The sequence below is a fragment of the Ctenopharyngodon idella genome, chromosome 3, assembly GCF_019924925.1.
Source record: "Ctenopharyngodon idella isolate HZGC_01 chromosome 3, HZGC01, whole genome shotgun sequence".
NCBI classification, from domain to species: domain Eukaryota; kingdom Metazoa; phylum Chordata; class Actinopteri; order Cypriniformes; family Xenocyprididae; genus Ctenopharyngodon; species Ctenopharyngodon idella.
In genome coordinates this window covers 10,001,657-10,027,649 of record NC_067222.1, presented here as the reverse complement: position 1 = coordinate 10,027,649, position 25,993 = coordinate 10,001,657, and the positions used below count along the sequence as shown (strand labels likewise).

At 38.1% G+C, this 25,993-nt stretch overlaps 1 protein-coding gene across 5 annotated transcripts in view; it reads left to right on the top strand.

Moving 5' to 3' along the window:
- The window catches only part of LOC127509964 (H-2 class I histocompatibility antigen, Q10 alpha chain-like), a 134,390-nt gene extending 109,148 nt beyond the window's left edge, over window positions 1–25,242 (top strand). Inside the window, exons 1-8 of one of the 5 annotated variants that reach the window (XM_051889382.1) lie at window positions 2,296–2,455; window positions 7,756–8,028; window positions 8,124–8,411; window positions 8,494–8,778; window positions 8,972–9,100; window positions 9,485–9,541; window positions 10,251–10,324; window positions 10,715–12,415. In XM_051889382.1, the coding sequence (XP_051745342.1) occupies window positions 2,389–2,455; window positions 7,756–8,028; window positions 8,124–8,411; window positions 8,494–8,778; window positions 8,972–9,100; window positions 9,485–9,541; window positions 10,251–10,315 (1,164 nt within the window). In that variant the 5' untranslated portion in view covers window positions 2,296–2,388 and the 3' untranslated portion in view covers window positions 10,316–10,324; window positions 10,715–12,415. Of the gene's footprint in view, window positions 1–2,295; window positions 2,456–7,755; window positions 8,029–8,123; window positions 8,412–8,493; window positions 8,779–8,971; window positions 9,101–9,484; window positions 9,542–10,250; window positions 10,325–10,714; window positions 12,416–16,921; window positions 17,039–17,559; window positions 17,833–17,930; window positions 18,219–18,291; window positions 18,582–18,674; window positions 18,798–18,975; window positions 19,042–22,655 lie in introns of those variants that run through there. The other 4 variants (XM_051889385.1, XM_051889383.1, XM_051889384.1 and 1 more) reach the window with 4 other exon arrangements.
- Window positions 25,243–25,993: the final 751 nt, after the last annotated feature.

Here is a 25,993-nt window from a genome sequence, read left to right as displayed (position 1 = left end):
GGTAACTTCTCTTCTTCTGTTGCTCCTGTCACCTGTGGCCTCCCCCAAGGCTCGATATTGGCGCCCTTCCTTTTTTCCTTGTACTTCTGGGTTCCATTCTAAGAAGGCATGGGGTGTATTTTCATTTATACGCTGGTGATGCCCAGATTTATTTACCCATTAAGAGAAACGATCCTTCAGCACTTAGTACCTTACTAAGGTGCTTAGACAAGGTCAAAATCTGGCTAGCTTAAAATTTTTAACTTTAAATGAAGATAAAACAGAGGTGATCATTTTCAATCCTACTGATCATTCTCAGGGTACCAGCCTAGATCTGGGCAGCTTATTGGCCTTCAGATCTTCTCGTGTGCAAAATCTGAATGTCCTTGATGAGTCATTAAAATTGGACAAACATATCTCTTCTGTAATTGGTACCAGTTTTTACCAACTCTGCCTGTTGTCTAAAATCAAACACTTTTTAAATTCTACGACGTTAGAGATGGCTGTCCATGCTTTTATTATTTCACGATTAGATTACTGCAACTCACTATATTGCGGTATTTCAAAGTCACAAATGCCTTGCCTACAATTGGTCCAGAACGCTGCTGCTAGATTTCTCCAAAATAGTTGCAACGTAGAGGGGATCAAGCTTTTTCTGTGGGTGGGCTTCGATTATGGAACAATCTGCCGCTTGAGATTAGAGTGGCACCTTCCCTATCCATTTTTAAGTCTCTTTTAAAAGCACACTTGTTTGATCTGACCTACTAATATCCCATTCTTATTTCATTGTATCATGGTCTTGTTCATCTGTCATTTACTTTACTCAGTTTTTACTCAGTTCAGTTTTAACATTTAGTTAAAACTGAATCTGGACTCAAATGTTAAACAGACATAAATTGTCCAGACACTGTATGTAATGGAGATTCAACATTTCACTGCATCAGAATCATAGTTCAGAATCTCTCATGTGAAGTGTATTGCTGTTTAACTTGAATATCTATGTGTTACAGATCTTGTGACAACAACAGAACGTGATAAGTTCTCACAGTAAGCAAAGCATCATATTCTTCAACAGCATTTTTGTTTTGCATCTTGTTTTAAACTCAAAGGTGGATCCACTACTTTTTTCTTCTATCCGTCCGAGGGAATGTCTTGTATATGACACGACTCAATGCTGCCCTCTGATGGCTGGTAGAGTAAGAAAATCACGTGTACTTGTAGCGGAGCTTTAGATGTGCTACTCATCTGGAAAATAATGTCAGTTGTCCTGTTTTACCTGATAACCTCTCCCAGTAATGAATTAAATTACAGAACTATTTATGTCTGTGTTTCAGTGCCAGGACTCCTAGTATTACACTACTATCACTACTACAACAACAATACGAACCCTGGAGCAAAGATTTGTGGTGTTTTTCACTATCAGTCCTGACACTATATTTCAGGGGGTTGATTGAAAAAAGCGGAACTATTTCATCTCTCTTACATAATCTGGATATTTTCATTTATATTTAGAGACCAAGAAAAATATTTGTATTTGAAGAGAGCTCTTTTTCCGTACTCTCCAGACTATTACTGAACAATTATGTTACACTTGAATATCTTACTCTTGCTTTCTATTCATTCAGTTTTGTTAAACTATGTATAAGTATGCAGCGATTATTTATGGTATCATTGGATGTCTGCCTGTTATTCATGCCTGATCTAATTATTAGTACATTGGACTAATTTTACAGATTTCATTTATAGTACTTTTACCTTTTTATGAGACTACTGTTTCACAAAAACCACTGAGTGTTGATGACGGTACAGCTGATTATGGATATTGTTTTGTTTATTTGAGTAATTAATTGAACCTAATGAAAGTTTTTGCTGCTGTTTGCCAAAACTTGCTGAATGCTAATGAATATCTGACAAATACCGTATCTCTTGGTGTTTCAAAGGATGGTACAGCTTCTAATGTTTTTTTGCTGAGAGTTGTGACTGTCTGATAATCTATAATTGTGATCTATAATTTATAATTGAAAATGTTTTGCTTTGAAAACTGAGCAATCTGATGAATACACACTACCTATGTCTTATTTGTGAACATATTAAGGACAGTAAATAAACCAACATCAAACAAACTGTAACTGTGGAAGATTTTTTTTATTGAAAATATAAATGCTACTTATTCATTAAACACTGAATTGTCCATCATTGTTGCCTTGGTTATGTAATGTTAAGGGTTTGGCTCCATTTAGGTTGGTTTAGTTTTGCGACACCTGCCCAGGTACGGATGACGCCATAGTCCTGTTATCTTATTGGTTAAAACTTCATTCGGCGTTGGGCAGTTTTGGCGTTTAGACGTTGACAAGGAAAGAACGATCAACGATGTAAACATCAGTAAAAATCCCACATGGATTTTCAGTTATGGCCACCTCTTTGCTCTGCTCTGTGTTCTTCTTCTTTTGTGGGACGTCGGCTTCACTCCAAGCAGGTAAATAATTAACTTTTGCTGCGTTCATCAGAGAACGAAAGTGAAAGTAACACGTTTACTCTACCTGCGCAGACTTTGTAACGACAGACTGAAATTTGATGACAAACTTTGTGTATGAATTATAAAAGTATATATAACGTAGCCTATCTTGTTTGATCCCGTTAAGATTGCTTTCATATTTAGGATTTTGACTAATGTGTCCCTCAGAGAATTACAGGCCTGGCTTTATATAGGCCTACTGGGGCGTGGACGATTTCCAGTCCAAAAGCTCTGCCATGTCAAAAAAATCAATACATTTCCCAGAAAAACGGATCAAAACAGGACAACTACATTAACGAGAATTAGCAAATATGACTGAACATCCAGGTAGAAACCAAACGGCAATCAAGAAATTATGCTTTTAACCCTCGAAAAACACAACAACATATGCATCATATTATTTGTCAGCAGTAAGAATAATACAATTTAAGTGTCAAAAGTGCCCAATGTAAGCGATCGGAATAATCAGCGTAATTAGCAGGCATTTTGCACACATGACAGCCAAAATGTGTCATTTATTGACAGTATTGGGGAAAGTTACTTTTAAATATTAAATTAATTCCGGATGGAATACTTGGGCGTGTGCTCAGAGTCTGTGCAGAGCAGCTGGCCAGTGTCTTTACTGATATTTTCAATCTATCCCTGGCTCAGTAAGTTGTCACTTCCTGATTTAAGGCCACCACTTTTACACCAGTGCCAAAGCATTCTACTGCATCAGCCTTGAATGACTTTCACCCAGTAGCACTTTACCCCTATCATTGCTAAGTGCTTTGAGAGACTGGTTTTACCACATTTGAGAGCCATGCCTACCGTACAAACAGGTCAATGGAGGACGCCATCTCCAATGCATTTCATTCTGCTCTGACCCATCTGGACAGTCCCAATTCTTACGTAAGAATTCTGTTTGTTGACTTCAGTTCAGCGTTCGAATCGGTGATTCCTTCGATGCTGGTCTCTTAGCTTAGCCAGTTGGGGATCAGCACTTCACTTTGCAATTGGACATTGGATTTTTTGACTAACAGACGGCAGGCTGTTAACCCTTTAAAACTGGATGGAGCACCCACGCTCCCATTTGCGTGTCTCTGTTTAAGAGCCAAATAAAAACTGAACCCATATAGGTAGCACAAAAATTCTTTTTGCATATAAAACCAGAGACTTTACACGTTCAGATCAAGCCTCCAACATGCTTCTGTTGCGTTGTTTTCAGACTCTAATGAGTCTGAGTAATATGCGTTTACAACAAATACAACACAGCCGCTTATTGAATACAAATATGTAGATTTCATGTGCTCATGACTTCATGAAAAATGCACAGATCATAGAAAATGGCACATCATTATTTAAAGCAGATTCTCACGATTAAAATGAACCCAAAACAACATATTGCGTTGATCACAAGATATTACTCAGGGAATTATTTAACATACTTGGCTAAAAACATGTCTCTCCTCTGTGTACCCAATGTTCCCAGACCCATCCATGTTCGTTTTCCAACGCGGAAAAACACAAAATAGATATCATCTTAAAGCTTAGAATCTTATCTTTTTTTAAAGCATCTAACCATTTTGAAAAACTCCTAACGAGTGCTGATAAGTGCCTCTAAACCGGAGTTTACCACCCGTGGGTGCCATCTGGCTGCGAAAAAATTAATAACAATTTATTCAACTATACTTTATGCTATCACCACAAAATTTGAACCAGATGCAGCTCACATGTAGGAGAGCATCACCAAAAAATAATTTTTCTCCGAACTTATTGCCTTCCTGAGTTATTCCATGTCAAATAAAAAAAATTATATATATTTTTTGTTTTTTTATCAGCAGTTTCTCAGCATGAAAATGTCCAAATGTAATGTAATTTATATTTTCTAAAAATGTAAAAAGTGTTCTGTCAAATGATACCTACCTTTTGACTCTCCTTGCTAGAGTTTTGGAGTTATGAGTCTTTACGTTTGTGTATGTCGCTCAGAAAAAAATAACTCTTCAGGTCTAAAATGATACTACGCAGCGTCTCACACAAATGTCTCCATGGTTGCAAGGCACACTCCCTGTGCAAGCAGGGGGTCACAGGCGCTGCGTAATATCATTGCGCCTGCTGCACCCATGGTACGGCAGCAAAGTTCCTTGATTATTACGCCAGAATGAGAGTATAGTTCCTAGCCATATCGGCCTAGAAAATCGCAACTTTTCATTTTCCGTCGGTCTTAGTACATAATGTAACTGCAGAAGAGTCAAGTTTTAAATAGGAAAAATATTGAAACTCTTTGGTCATTTTTGAGCGAGATGCTAACGGTCTAATCAGATTCAATGAACTATGCTAAGCTATGCTAAAAGTGGTACCGCCAGACCCGGAGATCGGCTGAGTGGATTTGAAAACGGTAAAACTCAGCTGTTTAACTCTAGGGGAGTTGGAAATGAGCCTATTTTCAAAAAAAGTGTAGTGTTCCTTTAAAGGGTTATGCTCGACAACCTCTTGTCCTCCACTCTCATCATGCACACTGGTTTGCCACAAGGCTGTGTGTTGAGTCCTCTTTTATATTCTCTCTTCACTCATGATTTTGTCGCTGCATTCAAACTGATTCAAACACCATTATCAAATTTGCTGATGATACTACGGTGGTTGGCCTGATCAGAGGAAATGACGAGACGGCCTATAGGGCTGAGGTCCAGCGCATGATTGGGTGGTGTGCTGCTAATAACCTGGTACTCAACACTCAGAAGACCAAAGAGATCATCGACTGAGTCCAGTTCCATATTGAGATAAGAGATTCTCTGCCCTGGGGCGAGTTTGCTCTTGTTCCAGTTGACCCGAAGACCCAACCGGCTGAGGTGAGCTAATACCATGTCCCTGTGTTCACACAACTGCTCACGCGAGGTGGCCAGAATGAGCCAGTCGTCGAGGTAGTTGAGAATGCGAACACCCTGTTCCTTGAGGGGAACAATGGTCGCCTCCACAACCTTTGTAAAAATGCGGGGCGACAGGGCCAGCCCGAAGGGTAGGACTTTGTACTGATATGCCCGACCCCTCGAACGCAAACTATAGGAAGGGTCTGTGTCGAGACAGAATCGAGACATGAAAGTATGCGTCCTTCAGGTTGATCGCTGCGAACCAATCCTGGGGACCATAACCCACCGCCTTTCTTGGGTACAATGAAGTAGGGCCTGTAAACCCTGATTTCATATCAGCTGGAGGGACTGGCTCGATTGCGTCCTTCGCCAGGAGGACAGCAATCTCCGCCTGGAGAACAGGTGCATTGTCCACAGACACGCGAGTGTAGTGGACACCCCTGAACACCGGGGGCCGCCGGGCGAACTGAATTGCATAACCGAGTCTGATAGTATGGATGAGCCAGCGGGACAGGCTGGGAAGCGGTGTGGGGCATCCTGGGATGCGACTTGGGATCCGAGTCGAACGGCATAGCTGCCCGAATGGGGTCGGACTCTGACAGATGACAGGGTGTATGGGAGACGGCACAGAAGGGGCGGCCTCGACATTCACATTGCCACCTGCTGGCGAGGTGAGAGAAGGCTGAGGATGGTGAGGCGTAGCATCGCACAACACCAGCCACAATCTCTTGGGACCTGGAGGATTGGGAAACAGTTCTAATTCGTAGCCGCTGGACTCCGGAGAGCCAGCGGTGGAACAGAATGGAACCAAAGATACCTCTGCTTCAGGTCGCCTGTTTCAGGACCGCTTCTTGCTGGCTCCACCTGGCTTGGCTGCGGACTGAGCGGGCTGGGTTTTAGGCCAGCTTGTGAGATGAGGGCATTGAAAAAGCGCACTTTGACGACATCTCACACCTCTGCAAGGCTAGCCAAGGGTGTTTCTGGACCACCATGGTGGACATCGTCTGGCCAGGGGCCTGCGCTGTGACTTGCATCATGCGTAGCTCAACCCCGACTCAGAACTACCCACATGCAATGAGTGCTTTGGCCTTCCACAGACTTGCCGGGGGCCAAGACACATGCAGGGCAGAGGTGGTGTGCCCATAGCACTTAAACCCCACCATCAAGGGTAGTGAGAGAGGAAAAACATTTATTGCAGATTATGGCCCTTTTGGCGTTCCATATTTGGCACCAAAAGGCTTCCATACTGCCAAGTTTTTCATGCACATCCGGGCTAAAAGACAGGGGGTGGGGCAAGGCGAGTACACGTCACACTACGCCCCCAGGAACCCGGGAAAGCATGGTCGTCAACTCTGAATCTGATTCAGCATGAGCACATCACAACCGTGGGACGCTCAGCCTCATCTTCATTTCCAGAGCCCAACAACCCTCTTTCCAATGTAGCAATTGACATCTAATCCTCTGCTGGAGTCCTGACTGAAACGCTAGGTCCCCAATGAGTAGTACCAGAAATCCACCAGAAGCTACCAGCCATGTGGGACAGTGAACGTGACCTGAGCGCCGACGTGGCCATGTTCTTATTAAACATAAACCACCCACGAACACAGTCACAGCATGTTTGGGATGCGCTAGAGGAGTGAGGGCCCCACAGAGATTTGCTTGGTGGGTATTGCCCCACTGTGATCCTCAGGTCACCCTGGCTTACTCACCAAAGTAGCACTTTTCTGATTCAGAAAAAGAAACTAGATCGGGGAATAGGTGAGGGGACTCCAAATCATTTGAGGCACACGACCGTGCATCTAGAGCGACGAACAATGCACTGGGTTGCCATGACAAGCCGCACTGTCAGCCGGCAGCTCAACGGCACACGGCGCGCTGAGCGCTCAAGCCCTTATGAGAAAGGCAAGATGAACGACGTGCTGACGTGGGCATGCTCTCATGAGAGAAGACAAAGACAAAGTGCACGTGCATCTGCATCCATACTTATACCCCTGCTGCGGGACGGAGCAGGTGCTATTAATCACGCATGCCAATATCCATTGGCTCGTTTAGTTTACACTCAAAGGTGATAGGGCTCTCTAGCGATATCCTAATTCGTCGGTTCACCTCTGACATACGTCGAACGTGACGGACTGAAAGGGAACATTCAGTGTATAGGAAAGCCTATTTTCAGACTTATCTACTGTAATCTACCTCATCAGAAAATTGTTTATCAGGAAAATGTTGCTCATGCCCCAGTAAAAAGGGTTTATCGACACCCCTGAGGCCTACTATTATAATATATTTGTATTGTAATTAAAAAGGTTTTAAGAGTATTCAAGTGTTTTGATGTTTTATTTGCTCTCTCCTTCAGAAACATTCCAATTTTATCATTGAACAGTTATTTCATGCATATTTTATCCCTCTTCATTTCAGAGAGACACTCGCTGTATTACATTTACACAGGCTTGTCTAAACCTGTGGATCTGCCAAGCATCTATCAATTCAGTGCTATGGGTCTGCTGGATGACAGACAGATCGACTATTACAATAGTAAAGAAAAGAGAACGATTCCCAAACAGCCCTGGATGAAAGAGAAACTGCAGGAGGATTACTGGGAAAAAGGCACTCAGTCCAGAAAGAGTAAAGAACAGTGGTTTAATGTGAACGTCCAGATTCTGATGAACCGCATGAATCAAAGTGAATCAGGTGAGAAACAGTCATACTGTTTAACCTATATATACAATCATTTTATTTTTGATATCATCTCACAAACATTTTTTTTTTTTTTGTGTCTATTTCAGGTCTCCATGTTTTTCAGTGGATAACTGGTTGTGAAACTGAGCAGCAGGAAGACGAAGTGAAGTTTTCCAGAGGCATTTATGAGTTCAGTTATGATGGAGAAAACTTCTTGTCTTTCGATATTAAAGAGTCTCAATGGGTCGCTCCAGTTGACGCAGCTCTACAAACCAAGATAAAATGGGACAATCAAATAACCCTAAACCAGTATTTCAAGCGCTACCTGGAGAAAGAGTGTGTGGACGGGCTCAACAAATACAGAGAATATGCAGATGAGGAGCTCAGAAACAGCTGTGAGTAAATGAGCAGTATTTGTATTCGATGATTATCAGCAGCTGATGAAACTGATTGATGAACTCATTCCTGTGTTTTTAGCACCTCCAGATGTTCATTTCTTTGCAAGAAAGTCTATCAAAGATGAAACCATGCTGAAACTCAACTGTCTAGCCACTGGCTTCTACCCCAAAGATGTGATGATGACTATTAGGAAATATCGCATACCTTTGCCTGAAAATGAGACTGAATCCACTATAGTTCGACCAAACCATGATGGATCCTTCCAGATGAGGATGAGTGTGGAGATCAAGAAGGATGATGAAGCAGAATATGATTGTTTTTTGTCCCACAGTACCTTTGAAGAACCAATCATCAACAAATGGGGTAATTAAAGCAGTCGCACACCGAGACAGAAAGATCACAGGCTGTTGGAATAAAAATAAAGAATTGTAAACTTCCATTTATTCCCTGTTTTGTTTTATATACTTAATTAATCAATTAAATTGATTATCAATCAATGTATTAATTAAAAATCAATTATTATTATTTATTTATTTATTTATTTTGCATTGATTAGATGGAAAATGTCCAGAGTGCCTGTCAGATTCTGTCAGAGCAGGTTTCATTGGAGTAGTGTGTGGAGGTGTGTTTATTCTGGCACTTGTTGCTTTAGTGTTTGGCATCTTAGTGAAGAAAAACATTATTGGTGAGTAGTGACTGATTAATGATCCACACATTCTTGTGTTTGGGTTTGTGCTGTAAAAGAATACTAATTCAGTTTCTATTCTACAGGTAAAATGGGTCAAAATAGAGATTTAACTGACACTGACAAGTCAAAATGATGAAATGCCCATGAGAAGGATATGACAGAAATATCAAAATTAACCGCTCATTGTCACCCTGCTGACACACTGAGCATTTCTATAGTGTTGCGTCCTTCTCATTAGCATTTCATAATATTTGACTATAATAAGCTTGGACAAATATAAGATCAGAATATGGACTTGTTTTAGATAGCGTATTTGTACATTACAAACAATTTGGAGTGCAAAGAATAATCAAAAATTACTTTATCTGCTATGCTGTTTAGTTTTCAGATGCCCAAATCCTAACGGTGATGAGAATGCTGGAGTTCCTCTAAGAAAAGGTACCAGTGATCCCAATATCTAATCAGTCTTAGTACATTCAGATTTTTTTAATAGTGACTTAAGGACACAGTCAAACAGATACCAACTCATTTAGCTCTGAACATGCGTCCTTTTTAGATATTTATTCAGCTAATTCTAGCTAAATCAAACAACTAAATGCTTTCTCAAGCAATTGGTTTATTATTTTCCAGGCAAACATTAAGTACGCTTATTTTCACTCTGTACATGCTACCCTTGGGAGATATCATTAGGAATCATGGCGTTAGTTTTCACTGTTACACTGATGATACTCAGCTCTATTTCTTCGCGCCCTGACGAAACTTACCAATTCACAATTTTTTTTTCTTAGAGCTGCTGTAAATCCAAATGTCAAATAATTTTCCTATCATCACTGCGAAGCTGCTTTGAAACAATATGTATTGCGAAAAGCGCTATATAAATGAAGATGTAGCACTGTAAATGAAAATTTCACAGTTTCTCCAACGGTTCAATCTGCTGAAACATCAGACATCATTGCAGCAAGCTCAGTGGAGCATGTCAGCGAATGTGGTGACTGTTTCTCATTATGAATCTCATCACACACACAGCAAAAACGTGCAAAGCTTCATCAGAATTTAACTTTGTTTGACACACATGCTGCTTTTCTGCTTCTCAACGTTTGTAAATGCATCTTCTCTTTTTTAATTGTGGTGCATCCTTATTTAAAAGGTGAAGATACACATATTACCATTGACCCTTCAACAAGAGAAGCGCAGGAGGAAACGACCTTATGAACTAATAAGGTAACTATATTTTATATCATGGGTCTGTTGAATGCTTGATTCTGATTGGTTGATGAATCAGTCAGATGTCCTGGAGATCTACCTGTTCCTGCAGAGTTCAGTGTTCAAACACATTTAGGAAGTACTTACATTTTAGTTACATTTAGTAGATATGTAAAATAAATATTGCATCAATTATTATGTTGTTTAATATCTTTAAATCAAATTATGTGATGTCGCATCAAGTGCACAGAAACTTGTCGTATGTGAAAGTGGGTAGTAATTTTGCTAAGGGTCCATTGACTTGAAATGGTGTATCATGTAATGCAAATACTCAAGCCTAAATCTGATATGCAACATCTAATTTACAACATGAATTAAGTAACATAACTGTTTATGTCTGTGTTTCAGGACTCCCGCTCTAGTATTACAGAACAATCAATACTGCAACAGATCAAGCCCTGTTATAGGCACTTTGTCAATATACTAATATCAGAATTGGGGATCCAAGATGGCGGCTTAAAGAATATCACTACAGTTGAAAGCAGAACAAGAAACACTAAAACCTCAAGTAAATCAGAGCTGGAGCATAACTGTCAGGGTGAGGACAATGCTGCTGTCAGTTCGGATGCTAACACTAATGTTTCCAACCCCGTCCTGCTCCAGGTTATTACGGGAATCACAGATAACATTTAGAAACTGATTGATGGAAAGTTGAGTCCATTGTCACTACTTTGGCATTAGCATAATGAAAAACTCTATGACCATGAAAAACAAATCACTGAAAAGGAGAAACGAATTTCCACGGTGGAAAATGCGAACAAACTGGAGACACTAGAGAGACGAAGGCTTTGATGTTCGGAAAGCTCTAAGGGGAAAATTATCCAGGATTTCACTACTGCCATTTTGTAGAGATGCAAGCAATTTGAGAAGGTCAAGTAACTTCTTGAGGGCGGATGTCACCACTTTTGCACAGCTTTATCCTGCCTCTCTCCAAGTCACACACTGGGAAACAACCAACATGTCCCAGCATCCAGCTGAAGTGGACAAATACTTGTCATCATTGGAGGGGATATCCCCATCTGTTTGATGATGACTTTGCTCTCAAGCATTTAGTGCAAAATGAGTGTGACCCATGTTATGTGCTCATGTTTGTCAGATCTGGTATGATTTTTCTCCTCTTAAATTTTATTTTTTTCTGTCTCTGGTCCATTCTGTTTTGTATTGGGCTCTCTGTTATATAGATAAGTTTTGTATGTTTAAGCTCCACATGTCTGTCAGCACTACATGTTAACTAATTTTCTTTTGTCATTCAGGGTCCTGTTTACACTGAATTGTGTTATTCCAGAGTAATGACTCACTGACAGTTTGTACTGTTCCTTGTATTATAGTTAAGTGTTCTGGGATTTTTTCTGGTAGCTAGTGTCTAGTACTCTTAAGATCTGTTCCTGCAACGTTAATTTAAAAACAATACATTATGTGATTGTGAAAGGTCTGAGGTTTGGGGAAGAAATTGCCATTATGAAAGTATATTATTGTAATAATGTCACTCGTTCTCATCAGGCAACATGGTCTATTTTAGTTTGTTTTTAATAAAATAAGACACCAATCTATTTATCAAACCAATCTAAGGGCAGATGAACTCAAATGCTAATCAATGAAAGTGCAAAAAAAGTGATCACATGACCCACAGGGGTAAATTTTGTAAATCCATTTGTAAATATATTTGCATGATTTTGTAATGCACTTATAAGAATAGTAATTCACATACTATATCTGCACATTTTCACATTTTCATAAAAGTATAATGAGGATGAGGGGTCTGTGATGAGGAATATGAGTTCAATATGTCACGGAGAGAGTGAGGGTGAGATTGAAGATGGAGATGAGGATGAAGATGTGATCATATTATGATAACATGATGATATGAAGGTTTAGTATTACTTGTGTTCCACTATGGTACAATGTTGCCTGAGAGCAACAGCTGGATATAAAATGTTACTTTTTATTTTTTATGAAATTTTTAATACATTAAAAACTGGATAAATTTGTTTGTTCAAATGTCTAGTTAAAGAAATTGATGTTTTCAATAAATATATTTCTTTTTTTCTACATGGAAATGTCAAATGTTTCAGTTTGTACATTGTGGTACAATGTTACCTCGAGGCAACAAACTTTTACAAATTAAATTATAACAATGAAAATGTTTATCGATATTGTTAAAGTGTCCAATTTTAAGCAAAAAAAAACCAACACAAATAATTTTCTCCTCTTTGATATCATATTGTGTACCATAGAGGGTTAATCAAACTACAACCCGAATTCCGGAAATGTTGGGACGTTTTTTTAAATTTGAATAAAATGAAAACTAAAAGACTTTCAAATCACATGAGCCAATTTTTTATTCACAATAGAACATAGATAACATAACAATTGTTTAAACTGAGAAATTTTACAATTTTATACACAAAATGAGCTCATTTCAAATTTGATGCCTGCTACAGGTCTCAAAATAGTTGGGACGGGGGCATGTTTACCATGGTGTAGCATCTCCTGAGTTTATTGGAATTTGGACCCATTCTTGCCTGATATGGGTTTCCAGCTGCTGAAGAACATAAACATAAAACATTTTGAAATGCATTCAGCCAGATCTGTATAATGTTGGAGTATAAACCATCATAAATATAATCCATAATGGCTCCACTGGGTTAATAAAGGCCTTCTTGAAAGTGCCCTAGAATTGAAAATTGAATTTACCTCATCATAGTTAAATAATTAGAGTTCTGTACATGGAAATCACATACAGTGAGTCTCAAACACCATTGTTTCCTGCTTATGTAAATTTGATTTGTGCAAAAGACCTCTGAAGAACAAGCGAATCTCAACATAACACCGACTGTGATGCAACAGTCGGGATCATTAATATGTACGCCCCCAACTTTTGCATATGCCAGCCCATGTTCAAGGCATTAGACAAGCCAGTATTAACGTCTGGATCAGCACAGCCGAACCAACAGACTTTATGCAGGTAAGCAAGCAAGGACAATAGCGAAAAATGGCAGATGGAGCAATAATAACTGACATGATCCATGATATCATGACTAATATGACTAATACTAACTGGATCATAGAATCCTTCACTTCTTACGCACCCAAAATCGGCGAATTTCACTGCCAAATCAGAAGAGCAATAGAACAGTTTTTTAAATTAAGTCACCAGTAAATTGTATGGCTCCTACAGTAAATGTTGTATTGTCTTATATATGTTTTATCTGACCAGTTGTGGAATCCAACCATTCATCCATCTGAGGTAACATAGTTAGCCTACTTTATTTAGTATTTCCATTTTATGCAACTGTACACATTTATTAACAGTAAATTAATAATTAATACATTTAAGATCATCATGTTTGCAGTGAACAACATATATCAGACCTAGTGGAGTAATAGTCTGAATTGAAAAATTGTACATTTTAATGAATCACGCTAAACATAACTGATGCAAAAACTTGAGAAAATGAGATCCAGGCAGTCCAGCAATGATTATGTCAGAGATCAAATTTGAGTAAGGAATAACAAATTTATTACTTAAAAATTATAGAGACAAACAAACTAATTAAGTAATTAATAGTTAATAATAAAATCCCGAGTATTGTATCTAACAGATGAAGATGAAGATCAAAATATAAAGAAAGAAGGATCAAAATTAAGACATTTGCAGAATGAAATGAGAGGTAGGAGAGAAGAAGCAGAAGCAGCCCTAAGTAGAAGATGCAGAAGAGATGCGAGAAGCAAAAAGACCAAAGAAAAAGCAAAGAAAAAGCTCAACTATCAAAGACCCAGTCCGTTTTATACCATAAGCATAGGAAAACTTACATCCCACTCAAACTTATGTTTTGGTCTAATAAGAAAAGGTCAAACAGATTTATCCATTACGTCATAGTTGGTGTAACGGCTAGGTCAGAGTGACTGGTCAAATGTCAAAGATAGATGAAAATAGATACAAAAGGTGTTGTTTTGACACCCTTAAGGGAATTTTGCAGATCTTGCATTATCACATGTCTGAAGAAATGGAAACAGACATAGTTTTATGCAAATTTTTATACATTGGAACACTTTGAAGAACAGTTGAATATAGCAAGCATAGATAAGAAGAATAACCATAAAGGAGTACATTAAAGAGTAAATACTTGAAAATATGATGAGGATTAATATATGGAGTAGGGGTACATGAATATATGAAATCAAAAGTAATATTGATAAATCATAAGCCATAAATGATTAACATGAAAAATGACTAAAATGCATGAACATGAATATTGACCATTTTGAATCCACCAATAATGATCTTATAATACACGATGCATTGCTGTATCCGTTATCCCATAGGCTAATTCCCACTTTTGGACACTTTTGCTTTAACGGACATTAGACAAAACTGCAAAATCAAGCTGTTATATTCATATATCTATTGTCCAACATTCCCAATTTTTCTGACGCATGTCCTTAATTTAATTTCATATGTTGGTATTAATTCAGTGTTTATAATACTGGATCTTTTAAAGAATTTAACCCAAACTGACTGGGTTTCTAAACAGGAAAGGTTTTGTGAAAAAAGTGGAAGACTTAAACACAAGTCTGTAAAATAAACTGTTAAAAGGATATGATGATCACTAGTGATAGTATTTTATTCTGTGTTGTCATCATTCAGGTTGGATTTCAGCTTTAATGTACGGTGTTTTTTAACAAAGCAGCTGATATTGCTATAGAAACTAGTGGACTGCCGACTCGCTTTCACCCCAAAATGGCGGAAACGCAGGGCCGCTGCTGGGTGCCGGTGTTGCAATGGAACATTCTATTGAGTGTCGCTTCTTGTTAGTGTATATTCTTTGACCCCTGTTAGGGCTGCACGATTTATCGCGTTAAAATCGCACGCGATTTGGCAAAGCCTGTGATTATTTAATGCGCAGCTTTACGGCTCTGTGATCAGTAGCCTAAATGCTTCTCCATCTGAAAGCCAGAGGGCGCTCTTGCGCAAAAACTCAAAATATGCCCTGCAGTAGACATGGATTAAAGTGAAAAAAATTATTTTTTTCAGGCCAAGTCATATTCCTTTAAAGTCCTGAAGTCCACTATATTTGAGAAAAAACATTTCAGGATTTTTTCTCCAAAACCTTAATTTCTTTCAACTGAAGAAAGAAAAACATAAAGATCTTGGATGACATGGGGTGAGTATTTATGAAGATATTTTAATTCTGTAGTGAACTAATCCTTTAAGGGTTTGACTGCCTGCCTTACGTTGGTTTAGTTTTTGCCAAAAAAAAAAAACAAATTATTTAGTGATGACCGATTTCAAAACACTGCTTCAGGAAGATTCGAAGCATAATGAATCAGCGTGTCGAATCCGCAGTTCGGAGCGCCAAAGTCACGTGATTTCAGCAGTTTGGCGGTTTGACACGCGATCCGAATCATGATTCGATACGCTGATTCATAACGCTCCGAATCTTCCTGAAGCAGTGTTTTGAAATCGGTCATCACTATATAAGTCGTTATTTTGTTTTTTTTGGCTCACCAAAAATATTCTCGTCGCTTTATAATATTAATATTGAACCACTGTACTCACATGAACTGATTTAAATATGTTTTTAGTACCTTTATGGATCTTGAGAGAGGAAATGTCATTGCTCCCTATGCAGGCCTCACCGAGCCATCGGATTTCAACAAATATCTTTAATTTGCGTTCCGAAGATCAACGAAGGTCTTACGGGTGTAAAACGGCACGAGGGTGAGTAATTAATGACAGAATTTTCATTTTTGCGTTAACTAACCCTTTAAGCATGGATTACCAGATAACATGTCAGTCTTTTCAACAGAACTAGCAATTTTGTGGGCCCTTGGGTGGGTGGAGGGACAAAGACCTGGAAAAAATGTTTTATGTTCACTGCAGTACTAATGGCAGTAATGGGTAGGAAGAGTGAAGCCAGATTTAATATTAGAAATTCTTGTTGCACTAAATCAGGTGATAAAAATGGGAAGCATGTGGGTTCCAGCACATGTAGGGATTCAGGGGAATAAAGAGACTGATGAGACAGCAAAAAAAGCTACACACAAGAGTGAAGTTGATTTGAATGTAATGTATGGGAGAGTTGAGTGCAAGAGTATTATACAGCAAAAAACAAAGCAAATATGGCAGAAAGAATGGGAAGAAGGGAATAATGTCAGACATTTTTCAATTCAGCCTACATTAATGCACATGTGTACTATGTACATCATTCGCAAGATTAGAGAGGAGGGATAGTGTTCACAAGATTCAGATTGGGACATTGTGCACTGAATTATGGGCTGGCAATGTTTGGAAAGCATCCAGACGACAGATGTTTGTGTGGAGAGTTGGAATCTGTGAAGCATGTAGTAATGGAGCAAGAATCCGCATGTTTTCTGGAGTCTCACCTATATCTTTGAAATCAATTCTTGAAAATAAGGATTATGAGACAACACAGATTGTTATAAACTTTTTACTTCGCACTGGGCTTTATTTGAGGATTTAATATATAAGATGAAGTTCTTCAGATGACCCGAGGAGGGCAGCACCAAATTACACAAGGAGAAGAAGGCAAGGAAGAAATAAACATCAGCAAATATCACACATGGATTTTCAATTACGGGTTTTGCAAAAATCTTCGCTCTGCTTTCTGTTTTTCTTCTTTATAAACCTTAGGCGTTCACGTCAAGCAGGTAAATGATTAACTTTTGCTGCGTTTATCAGAGAACAAACGCGTGTACCCGCCCTGATCAGAGTTTTTAACGACAGAACTGACACTTTATTACGAGCTTTTTAAATGAAATACATAAATGAAGTAGCCTATGTGTATTTTGGTCAACGTCAAACATGCTTGCTAATTTACAGGATCGACATGTTTATTTTTTAGCAGCTTTTAAGGTCCCACTAGATTAACCGATACTAACTAAATAAACTGAAAATGTTTAATTTTAGTTTATCCAACAGGATCTTGTTTGATCACATTAGGATTGCTTTCAGATTTGAGGTTTAGAGAATTACAGGACTGGCTTTATATAGGCCTGCTATTGTAATATATTTAATCTATTTGTGCCTTTCTGTAACTAAAAATGTTTTGAGACTATCCTAAGTGTTTTGATGTTTTAACTTCTTTTTCCTTCAGAAATGTACAACTTTCATCACATTTACACTTTAGTGATCAGTTATTTCATGCATATTTTATCCCTCTTCATTGCAGAGAAACACTCGCTGTATTACATTTACACAGGCTTGTCTAAACCTGTGGATCTGCCGGGCATCTATGAATTCACTGCTATGGGTCTGCTGGACGACACACAGATCGACTATTACAATAGTGAAGAAAGGAGAAAGATTCCCACACAGCCCTGGATGAAAGAGAAACTGCCGGAGGATTACTGGGAAAAAGGCACTCAGTCCAGAAAGAGTAAAGAACAGTGGTTTAATTTGAACGTCCAGATTATGATGGACCGCATTAGACACGATGAATCAGGTGAGAAACATTCACACAGTTTAACCTGCATATATATACAATCATTTTATTTTTGATATCATCTCACAATTTGTTTTGTTTTTTTGTGTCCATTTCAGATCTCCATGTTCTTCAGTGGAGAGTTGGTTGTGAAGTTGAGCAGCAGGGAGATGAAGTGAAGTTTCTCAAAGGCATTGATGATTACAGCTATGATGGAGAAAACTTCTTGTCCTTTGATATTAAAGAGTCTCAATGGGTCGCCTCAGTTGATAAAGCTCTACCAACCAAGAGAAAATGGGACAATGTGCCGAACCTAAACCAATACACCAAAGGATACCTGGAGAAAGAGTGTGTGGACTGGCTCAACAAATTCAGAGAATATAGAGACAAGGAGCTCAGAAATGGCTGTGAGTAAATGAGGAGAATTTATATTTGTTGATGATCTGCAGCTGATTGATAAACTAATACCTGTGTTTTCAGCTCCTCCAGATGTCTGTGTGTTTGCGAGAAAATCCATTTACAAAACCAAGCTGAAACTCACCTGTATGGCCACTGGCTTCTACCACAAAGACGTGATGATGAACATTAGGAAATATCGCACATCTCTGCCTGAAGATGAGATTAAATCCATAGGAATCAGACCAAACCATGATGGATCCTTCCAGATGATGAAGAGTGTGGAGATCAAAGAGGATAAAAAAGCAGAATATGATTGTTTTGTGACCCACAGAACCCTTAATAAACCAATTATCATTAAATGGGGTAATTAAAGCTGTTACACAGAAAGGCAGAAAGATCAACTGATGGGCCATTGATTTGTTTATGATATCCTTATTAATCAATATCTTTTTGCTTTTGATTAGATGGAACATGCCAGGACTGCCTGTCAAAGTCTGTCCCATTCATCATTGGAATTGTGATTGGAGTTGTGCTTGTGCTGGCATTTGTTTTAGTGTCAGTAGTCTTAAAGAAGAAAAAGATTATTGGTGAGTAGTGTGACCCTGCTGACCCACAGAGCATTTCTATAATGTTGTGTCCTTCCCATGAGCATTTCCTAATGTTTGACTAAAATAAGCTTGAACTTTGATAAGATCAGAATATGGACTTGTTTTGGATAACATATTTGTACATTACCAAAAATTTGGACTAATTGTGGAAAATTAGTTTTCAGAAGAAAAAACTCACCGGAACATAATGAAGATGAGAATGCTGGAGTTTCTCTAAGAGAAGGTACATCTGATCCCAATGTCTGATGACCCTTATTAATAGTATATTTTGAATATTTTTAATGATGACACGGTAAAACAGACACTGGCTCTGAACATGCCTCCATTTTAAATATTTATTCAGCCAAGTGTAGCTAAATCAAACAACTGAATGTTTTCTTGAGCAATTGCTTTATTTACCAGGCAGATATTAAGAACACTTATACCACAGCACTGTAGATGCCGCTTCTCATTATGAATCTCATCACACACACAGCAAAAACGTGCACAGCTTGATCAGTATTCAACTTTGTTTGACACCCATGCTGCTTTTCTGCTTGTAAATGTTTCTGTATATGCATCTATTCACTTTTGTTTACAATGTTCAGTGGCCAAAAATGTTTTTGCATCCCTGTTTGACAGATGTTATGATAAAGCCGGAGATGCTCCGTGACAGTTCAAAAACAGACGCGCCAAAGACATTTGAGATGTGAACTGATGAGGAAATTATATATTATACCATGTTAAATGCTTTATTCTGATTGGTTGATGAATGTTCAGTCAGGTGTGACCAGCCCTGTACCTGCAGAGTTCAGTGACATTTCAGGGCTCTACGCTAACATTTTTCTTTAGGAGCATTTTGTTCTCCTAATAAAAAAAAAAATTAGGATCAATAACAGACACTAACTTTCCCATTAAAAGACAATATTTGCCCCTTTAAATTAATTTCCATGGGCATTTTTACCATTATAAGAGCATTTTTTTCTAATCTTAATAAATATATGCATCATATTTCATCAATTTCTTAAATTAAGAGAGAACATTTGTTTTTAAATGTTAAACAATAAATTCAGTTAAAACAATAAGACCCAATTAGACTGTTACCTATCAAAATAAATAATCAAAAAATTAATCTTTGCACTGCAGAAGTGGCACAGAAGCTCCATCTGAAGTGGTATTATTTAGACACATTTATGTAGAATTTTGCAGTAAAATACCAAAAACCACTAGGCCAGTGTTATATATTTTGTTCACTTGAGTACTTACAATATCCCAAATGTTTGGAACTATTTGTAAATTGTGAGAAAATTGCAATTTTAACCAAGGCTCCGGGACGTGTGAGGAGTCGCCTGTCAATTGCGTCATACCCGCGTTACCCTCGGTTTCCGGTTTTATTTTGTAGAAACACCAAAAACGCTTTAATATATTACATGTTTTAATGAACAATGAAACAACTTTTTTATATATTTATAGACAGAAAACTAATTATTGTTATACAGCTCAACACGTTTAGTCTTATTGTTTAAATCTAATTTTCTTGATTTTTTTTTTTTTTTTTTTTTTGCGAGTACCATGCTTGACCATGCCTCAGAGAAAAACACTATTTTGTCAAGTAGCTAACATAGCATAATCTGTTGCAGCTTTATTTTTAGTAACAGTAATACAGCATTTTCTCCATCATACAATACGTTTTAAAATTAATTGCATGCCATTTATCAACACAAGCCATCCAGTATTTAATATGATATTCTAAAATCAATCTATCTTACTGCAGTGTGTAACAGTGTCTCACAGCAGCCACTGAGTAGTTTTAGCGAACGCACAGAGTAACGTTATAACATCATTTTCAACACACTCAAATGTATCTAATATGATAAACAGAGCTGTGTTACCTCATACTCATGACCGAAAAAGCGGAAGCGGCGCCGGCGACTGTGACATAATAAAAGTCCCGCTGCTCGTGAGGCGTGTGTTGCGCAATCGCTCCAGCGGCCTCGTTCAGCTCCCACAACACTCGGTCCTGCTCTGCTTCATACTACAGTAACGTTAATAATCGCATCCATGAACATGATTTCTTCCCGAGTCCTATCCCAATTTATATCCACTGACTGTGATGTGAAGTCCACATGTCCCAAGATTCCACGCTCAACCTTGGCGTCATCAAGCTACGCCTTTGTTTTGAATAGGCGCCCCCTAGCGGATATAAAAACTACATAGTGCACCTTTAATGCAGCTCATTGGTAAATAATGTTGTACAAATGTATTTAAATACAATTATTTTGAATTTAGAAATATGTAAAAAAAAAAAAAAAAAAAAAAAAAAGTTTGATATTTTAAGTAAAAACAGTCTATGTAAAGTGTAAATATGAAAATAAACGTATTTACGTTTACCGCCAGTAGGTGGCGGTAAATCTTAATGTGCGAGTCATTCATTCAGTCGTTCAAAACCGATTCATTCAGTAATCACCGTTGCTTGGAGATGTGCAATAGTTCTGGTGTGGCTTTGTTTGATAGAGCAAAAACAGACATTATTGTGTCTAATGTTAAATCACTTAATATCAACTTGTTTATTGGCCTTGAATAAGATCAGTAAGCATCACATTTCCAATCATGCCAATACTCGGAGAAACAGGAGTAACAGTTATACTTGTGTGATATTACTTAACTTAGGCTACATATTAGGCTTGCTGCGATCGACTTATATCACTTCAGCACTTCACTTGCCTACCGTGACTGCAGCACCGCTCCCACCGTCGTTTTAATTTTTTATAGTAATAAAAATAATAAATTAATAATAATAAATCATTGAGTTCAGTTAGAGAATACAGACACTACAGTAAAAAACTGAACGCGTCTGCTCAATTCAGTGAGCCAAACGAGAGTTGCCGCACAGATTAGCAGCAGGAGTCAGATTTCACCTCACTTCACTGAACCACAAGATGATTTGGTTGCAAATCAAAATGTAAAAGCGCATATTTAAGTGAGTTTGTCATTGTACTGTTTTGTTGCTGTTTTTCATTAAGAATAATAATGAACCCACCCACCATTCAAGCAATTGCCGCCTCCCAATTGCCACTACTTCAAACGCAAAAGTAAAATGGTAGCACGGGCATTCATAACGTTTTTATAAATTTTTGTTGCCATTGTTTGCCCTCAAGCCCCCATTAATTTCCGACCTTGCTTATAATCCAAATGTAGTATTTCCAGTTAATTTGGCTGAAATATCAGCAGCATAAGACTGTCTTGTAAATGCGCACCCGTTTCACCCTGTAAACAATCTTTGAAGTGTAATGTTAGTCCGTTGCGCACGTCTTTTGCATGTGCTCTGCTGACTGAAGCAGCGTCTTTGAATGAAGGCATGAAAAGCAGCCGATTGCAGTACGAAACATAACTGTTGTTCAGTGTAGATGCATTTAGGAGGTGTACTTTTTGTTCCGATTGTAGTTCTATTCATGAGAATCGATCGGGTCACTCGCACCAGTGGCCTAAATATTTTTTTCACACTCGCACGATTTTCAGGAGCAAATGCGAGCAAAATACTCGCACTGCATATTAGTTACAATTAGTAAACGTGTAAAATAATATTGCAGCAATTGTTATGCATGTGTTATTTAATATCTTTTAATGAAATATTGTGATATCGCATCAGGTGCACTGTAACATGTTGAATGTGAAAGTGGGTAGTTATTCTGCTAAGGGTCCATTGATTTCAATTGAGATGGTGAAACATTTAAGCCTAAATCTGTTTAAGTTTTAGATGCACTACTTACATGGAAAATAATGTCAGTTGCCTTTTTTTTAATATGTAACATCTCATTTACAACATGAATTAAATAACTCTTTATGTCTGTGTTTCAGGACTCCCACAGTAGTATTACAATCTACAACAGATCAAGCCCTGATATAGACACTTGTGATATTGGTCAATATACTACACTAACTATCCAAGATGCCAGATAACAGAATTTCACTAGAATTGAAAGCAGAACCATTGCATTCAATTATCATTATTTTCAACAGAGGAGCTCAGAGTCTAGACTAGTTGCTATGAGTCTAGACTTTTGTCAATCAGCGTGCCTCACAGAAACACTAAAAACTCAAGCAAATCAGAGCTGGAGCATAACCGTCAGGGTTATGAAGAAAATGCTGCTGTCAGCTTGGATGCTAACGCTAATGTTTCCAACCCCGCCCTGCTCCAGGTTATTATGGGAATCACAGATAACATTTAGAAACTGATGAAAAGTTGAGTCCATTGTCACTACTTTTGCATGAGCAGAATGAAAAACTCGATGACCATGAAAAACAAATCACTGAAACAGAGAACCGAATTTCCACTGTGGAAGATGCTGACAAACTGGAAAGATGAATGGATCATTTGGATGACACTGGATGAAAACAGAGAGAGAAGGAAGAACACGTGTATTGTTGTTTCGAAGCCTGCCTGCTGAACTCTCTGGGCATTCTAACGAAATCTGGCTACATGAAGAAGTATTTTTACTATGGAAAACATTTCTGCTCAGGATTTGGATTTTTTTTGTTATTGTTCTTTTTCAAATCATGTCAGCTTGATTTAGCCCTTCTACAAGAAACTAATCTTGATGACAAAGAACATCTTAAGTCGTAACAGGGCTTCAGTCATATTTTTTCTCTTCATTTACGTAAAGGACCCGAGGGGTGGCCATTTTGTTTGTCCAGCTAGATTAAAAGAAATTACTGCTTTACGTTCTGCTCTTACACGATAACAATGTACTAAAAACAAAGTTTTTCCTTTGCGGTTTTGAAAAGTTCCACGTACAGACGACAACGTTGTCCAGACGATATCCATTTAGACAGATCTGCAAAACGCTGTATTCTGCTGCCAGGCCAGTAGATGGCGATGTCACTTTATACAGAAACACTACGCACATACGCTTTCTTTTACAGAGTGGCAGTGATGCCAATTTAGCAAGTTTGTTGTTAGATTGAGCGACTTCAACACCCCTTTAGCGACTTTTTTCAAAAGCCTTACGACAAATCTAGTAACTTCTTGGACAAACCTTATCTAGGTTCCGTGACTCGTCCACTGATCTATATTTATTTTAATATAGATCAGTGGACTCGCCAGTATGATGCTAGCGACATTTAGCGGCCAGTTTTAGCTATTTTCAACTGAAAGCAATTGGCAACACTGCAGAGCAGTGAATAAAAAACAATCAAGATGGCGAAAGCATCGATAAAGTACTCGCACATACAGATTGAACTCATAATACGCATGCGCAGGACATCACCGTTTTCACAAATTCGCATTTTTGTAGTTTACACAGAGACGATAACAGTATAGTTTTCAAAGAGGTATGTTTTCAGGCCCCCAAAACACAGCTGTGTAAATGAACAAGCTAAACACATAAAAAGTTTTCTGTTTTTAGTTGAAAACGGTGTCATGTAAACGGCCCCTTAGGCTCAATTGCTTTATATGGGCTAATAGAAGACCTCAACCATAGGATTAATATATTGTGTCTACCAGAGGATATGGTATTGTTTTCCCAGAAATTAGAAAGTGCCATTGCCAACTTAGTGCCCACTTGCATTACATAACTACATGGATATCAGATGACCCAAGCTCATTATAGCTGAACATAGAGTCCGCTCAGTCACAGGTCCCTCTTCAAAATGTGCTGAAGACTTGTTAGAGTAGCTTGTACAAACACTATTAATGTTAATTCTGTGAAAGCTTGGCATCATGTTTAACATCAGTTTAAACTCCAATATGCAATAACCTTGATATTCCCCCAGGTGTCAGTGAAGACTATTGCCAAACAATTATGTTATCTTGCACTTGAATATCTTACTTTATGAAATATTTCAGATGTTTTTTTTTTTTAAACATTAGTTTATTACTTTATCTTAGTAATGTTGTTCTGTTAAACTGACTGATTGTATGTATTTGCAGTGTTATTCATGTCTGGTCCATTAGTGCATTGGACTAATTTATAGACATTTCATTTATAGTATTTTTACCTTTTATAAGATCAATAAGTATTACAGCTGTTACTGTCAGAATGGACTGTTTCACTACTAGTTCATGGAAACATGGAAATGTTTGTTTAGGCTACCAAGGTGACAACAATGTCTGTGGGGGAAAAAAAAAAAAAAAAAGTTTAATAATTTGACCATTTATAATTTTTTAATGATCATTTTACAAATAATTCAAATCTCAAAATATTCATTAATTGTGTGTATGTAGGATGCATTAATGCCTTGCTCAGGCTGCTTTGATTATTTCAAATGTCACGCCCACCACAGATTGTTATTACCCATATATCATTATAGAGGCTTTGGAGAAAAGCATCTGCTAAATGACTAAATGTAGATGACAGTGTTAAATGTTGATACTGATCACTGAAACTGAAGCTTCTTTGAAGACACTTGTGCTGTCTAAATAAAATTGACTTGAAACACTCAAATATATGCGTGTGAAATGAGTTTAGTTTTGTCCATCACAGTTAACGCATGTCTCCACCAGCTCTGCTCAGCAGTAAAACCACTTCCTGTCAACGTTTCATCAAGCGATTTCTCAACATGAGTGCTTTTTACGTAGACATGGCTTTATACATATATATATATATAGATGTCCGGCCCAAGGGACTGTTGTTCCATTTCCTGTTGCTGCCGCAGGTCAAATGTTGTTTAATCAGTTGTTTAATTGTTCAGAAATCTCCATTCGGCTTCAGTCAGAAGCAATGAAGTGAGAAATGATTCTATTGTCAACGCAGCAGAAGAAAAGAAGCGTTTGTGTTGGTGTACTGAAATCTCTGTGGCTTTGTTCGTGTGTGGGTTTATTGTTATTTCTGACCTGTTTGGTGGGAGACGAGACGAGAAGCGTCTGCAGAAACCGCAGTGAACATTTCACACAGTCATCATGACAAACACTTGGCCAAATGACAGCAGAGTCTGTTTCACAAAACATGTTTCAATGATACAGGCGTGTTTTAACAACGATGATCAACACTAATCTGAACCTTTGTCTGTCTAGTCTTGATCTTTAACCTGTACAAATCATGACTACATTTTTCCACTTACAGGTGGTTGCGAGCTCCTACGCCACCTTCGTAGAAACGGCAATAAATTCACAGAAACGCTGAGCGCTGAAGGACTGTAGTTCCAGTGTGTAGGAGCAAAACAATTATTCACTACATAGTCAACAGTCAAGTAGTCAT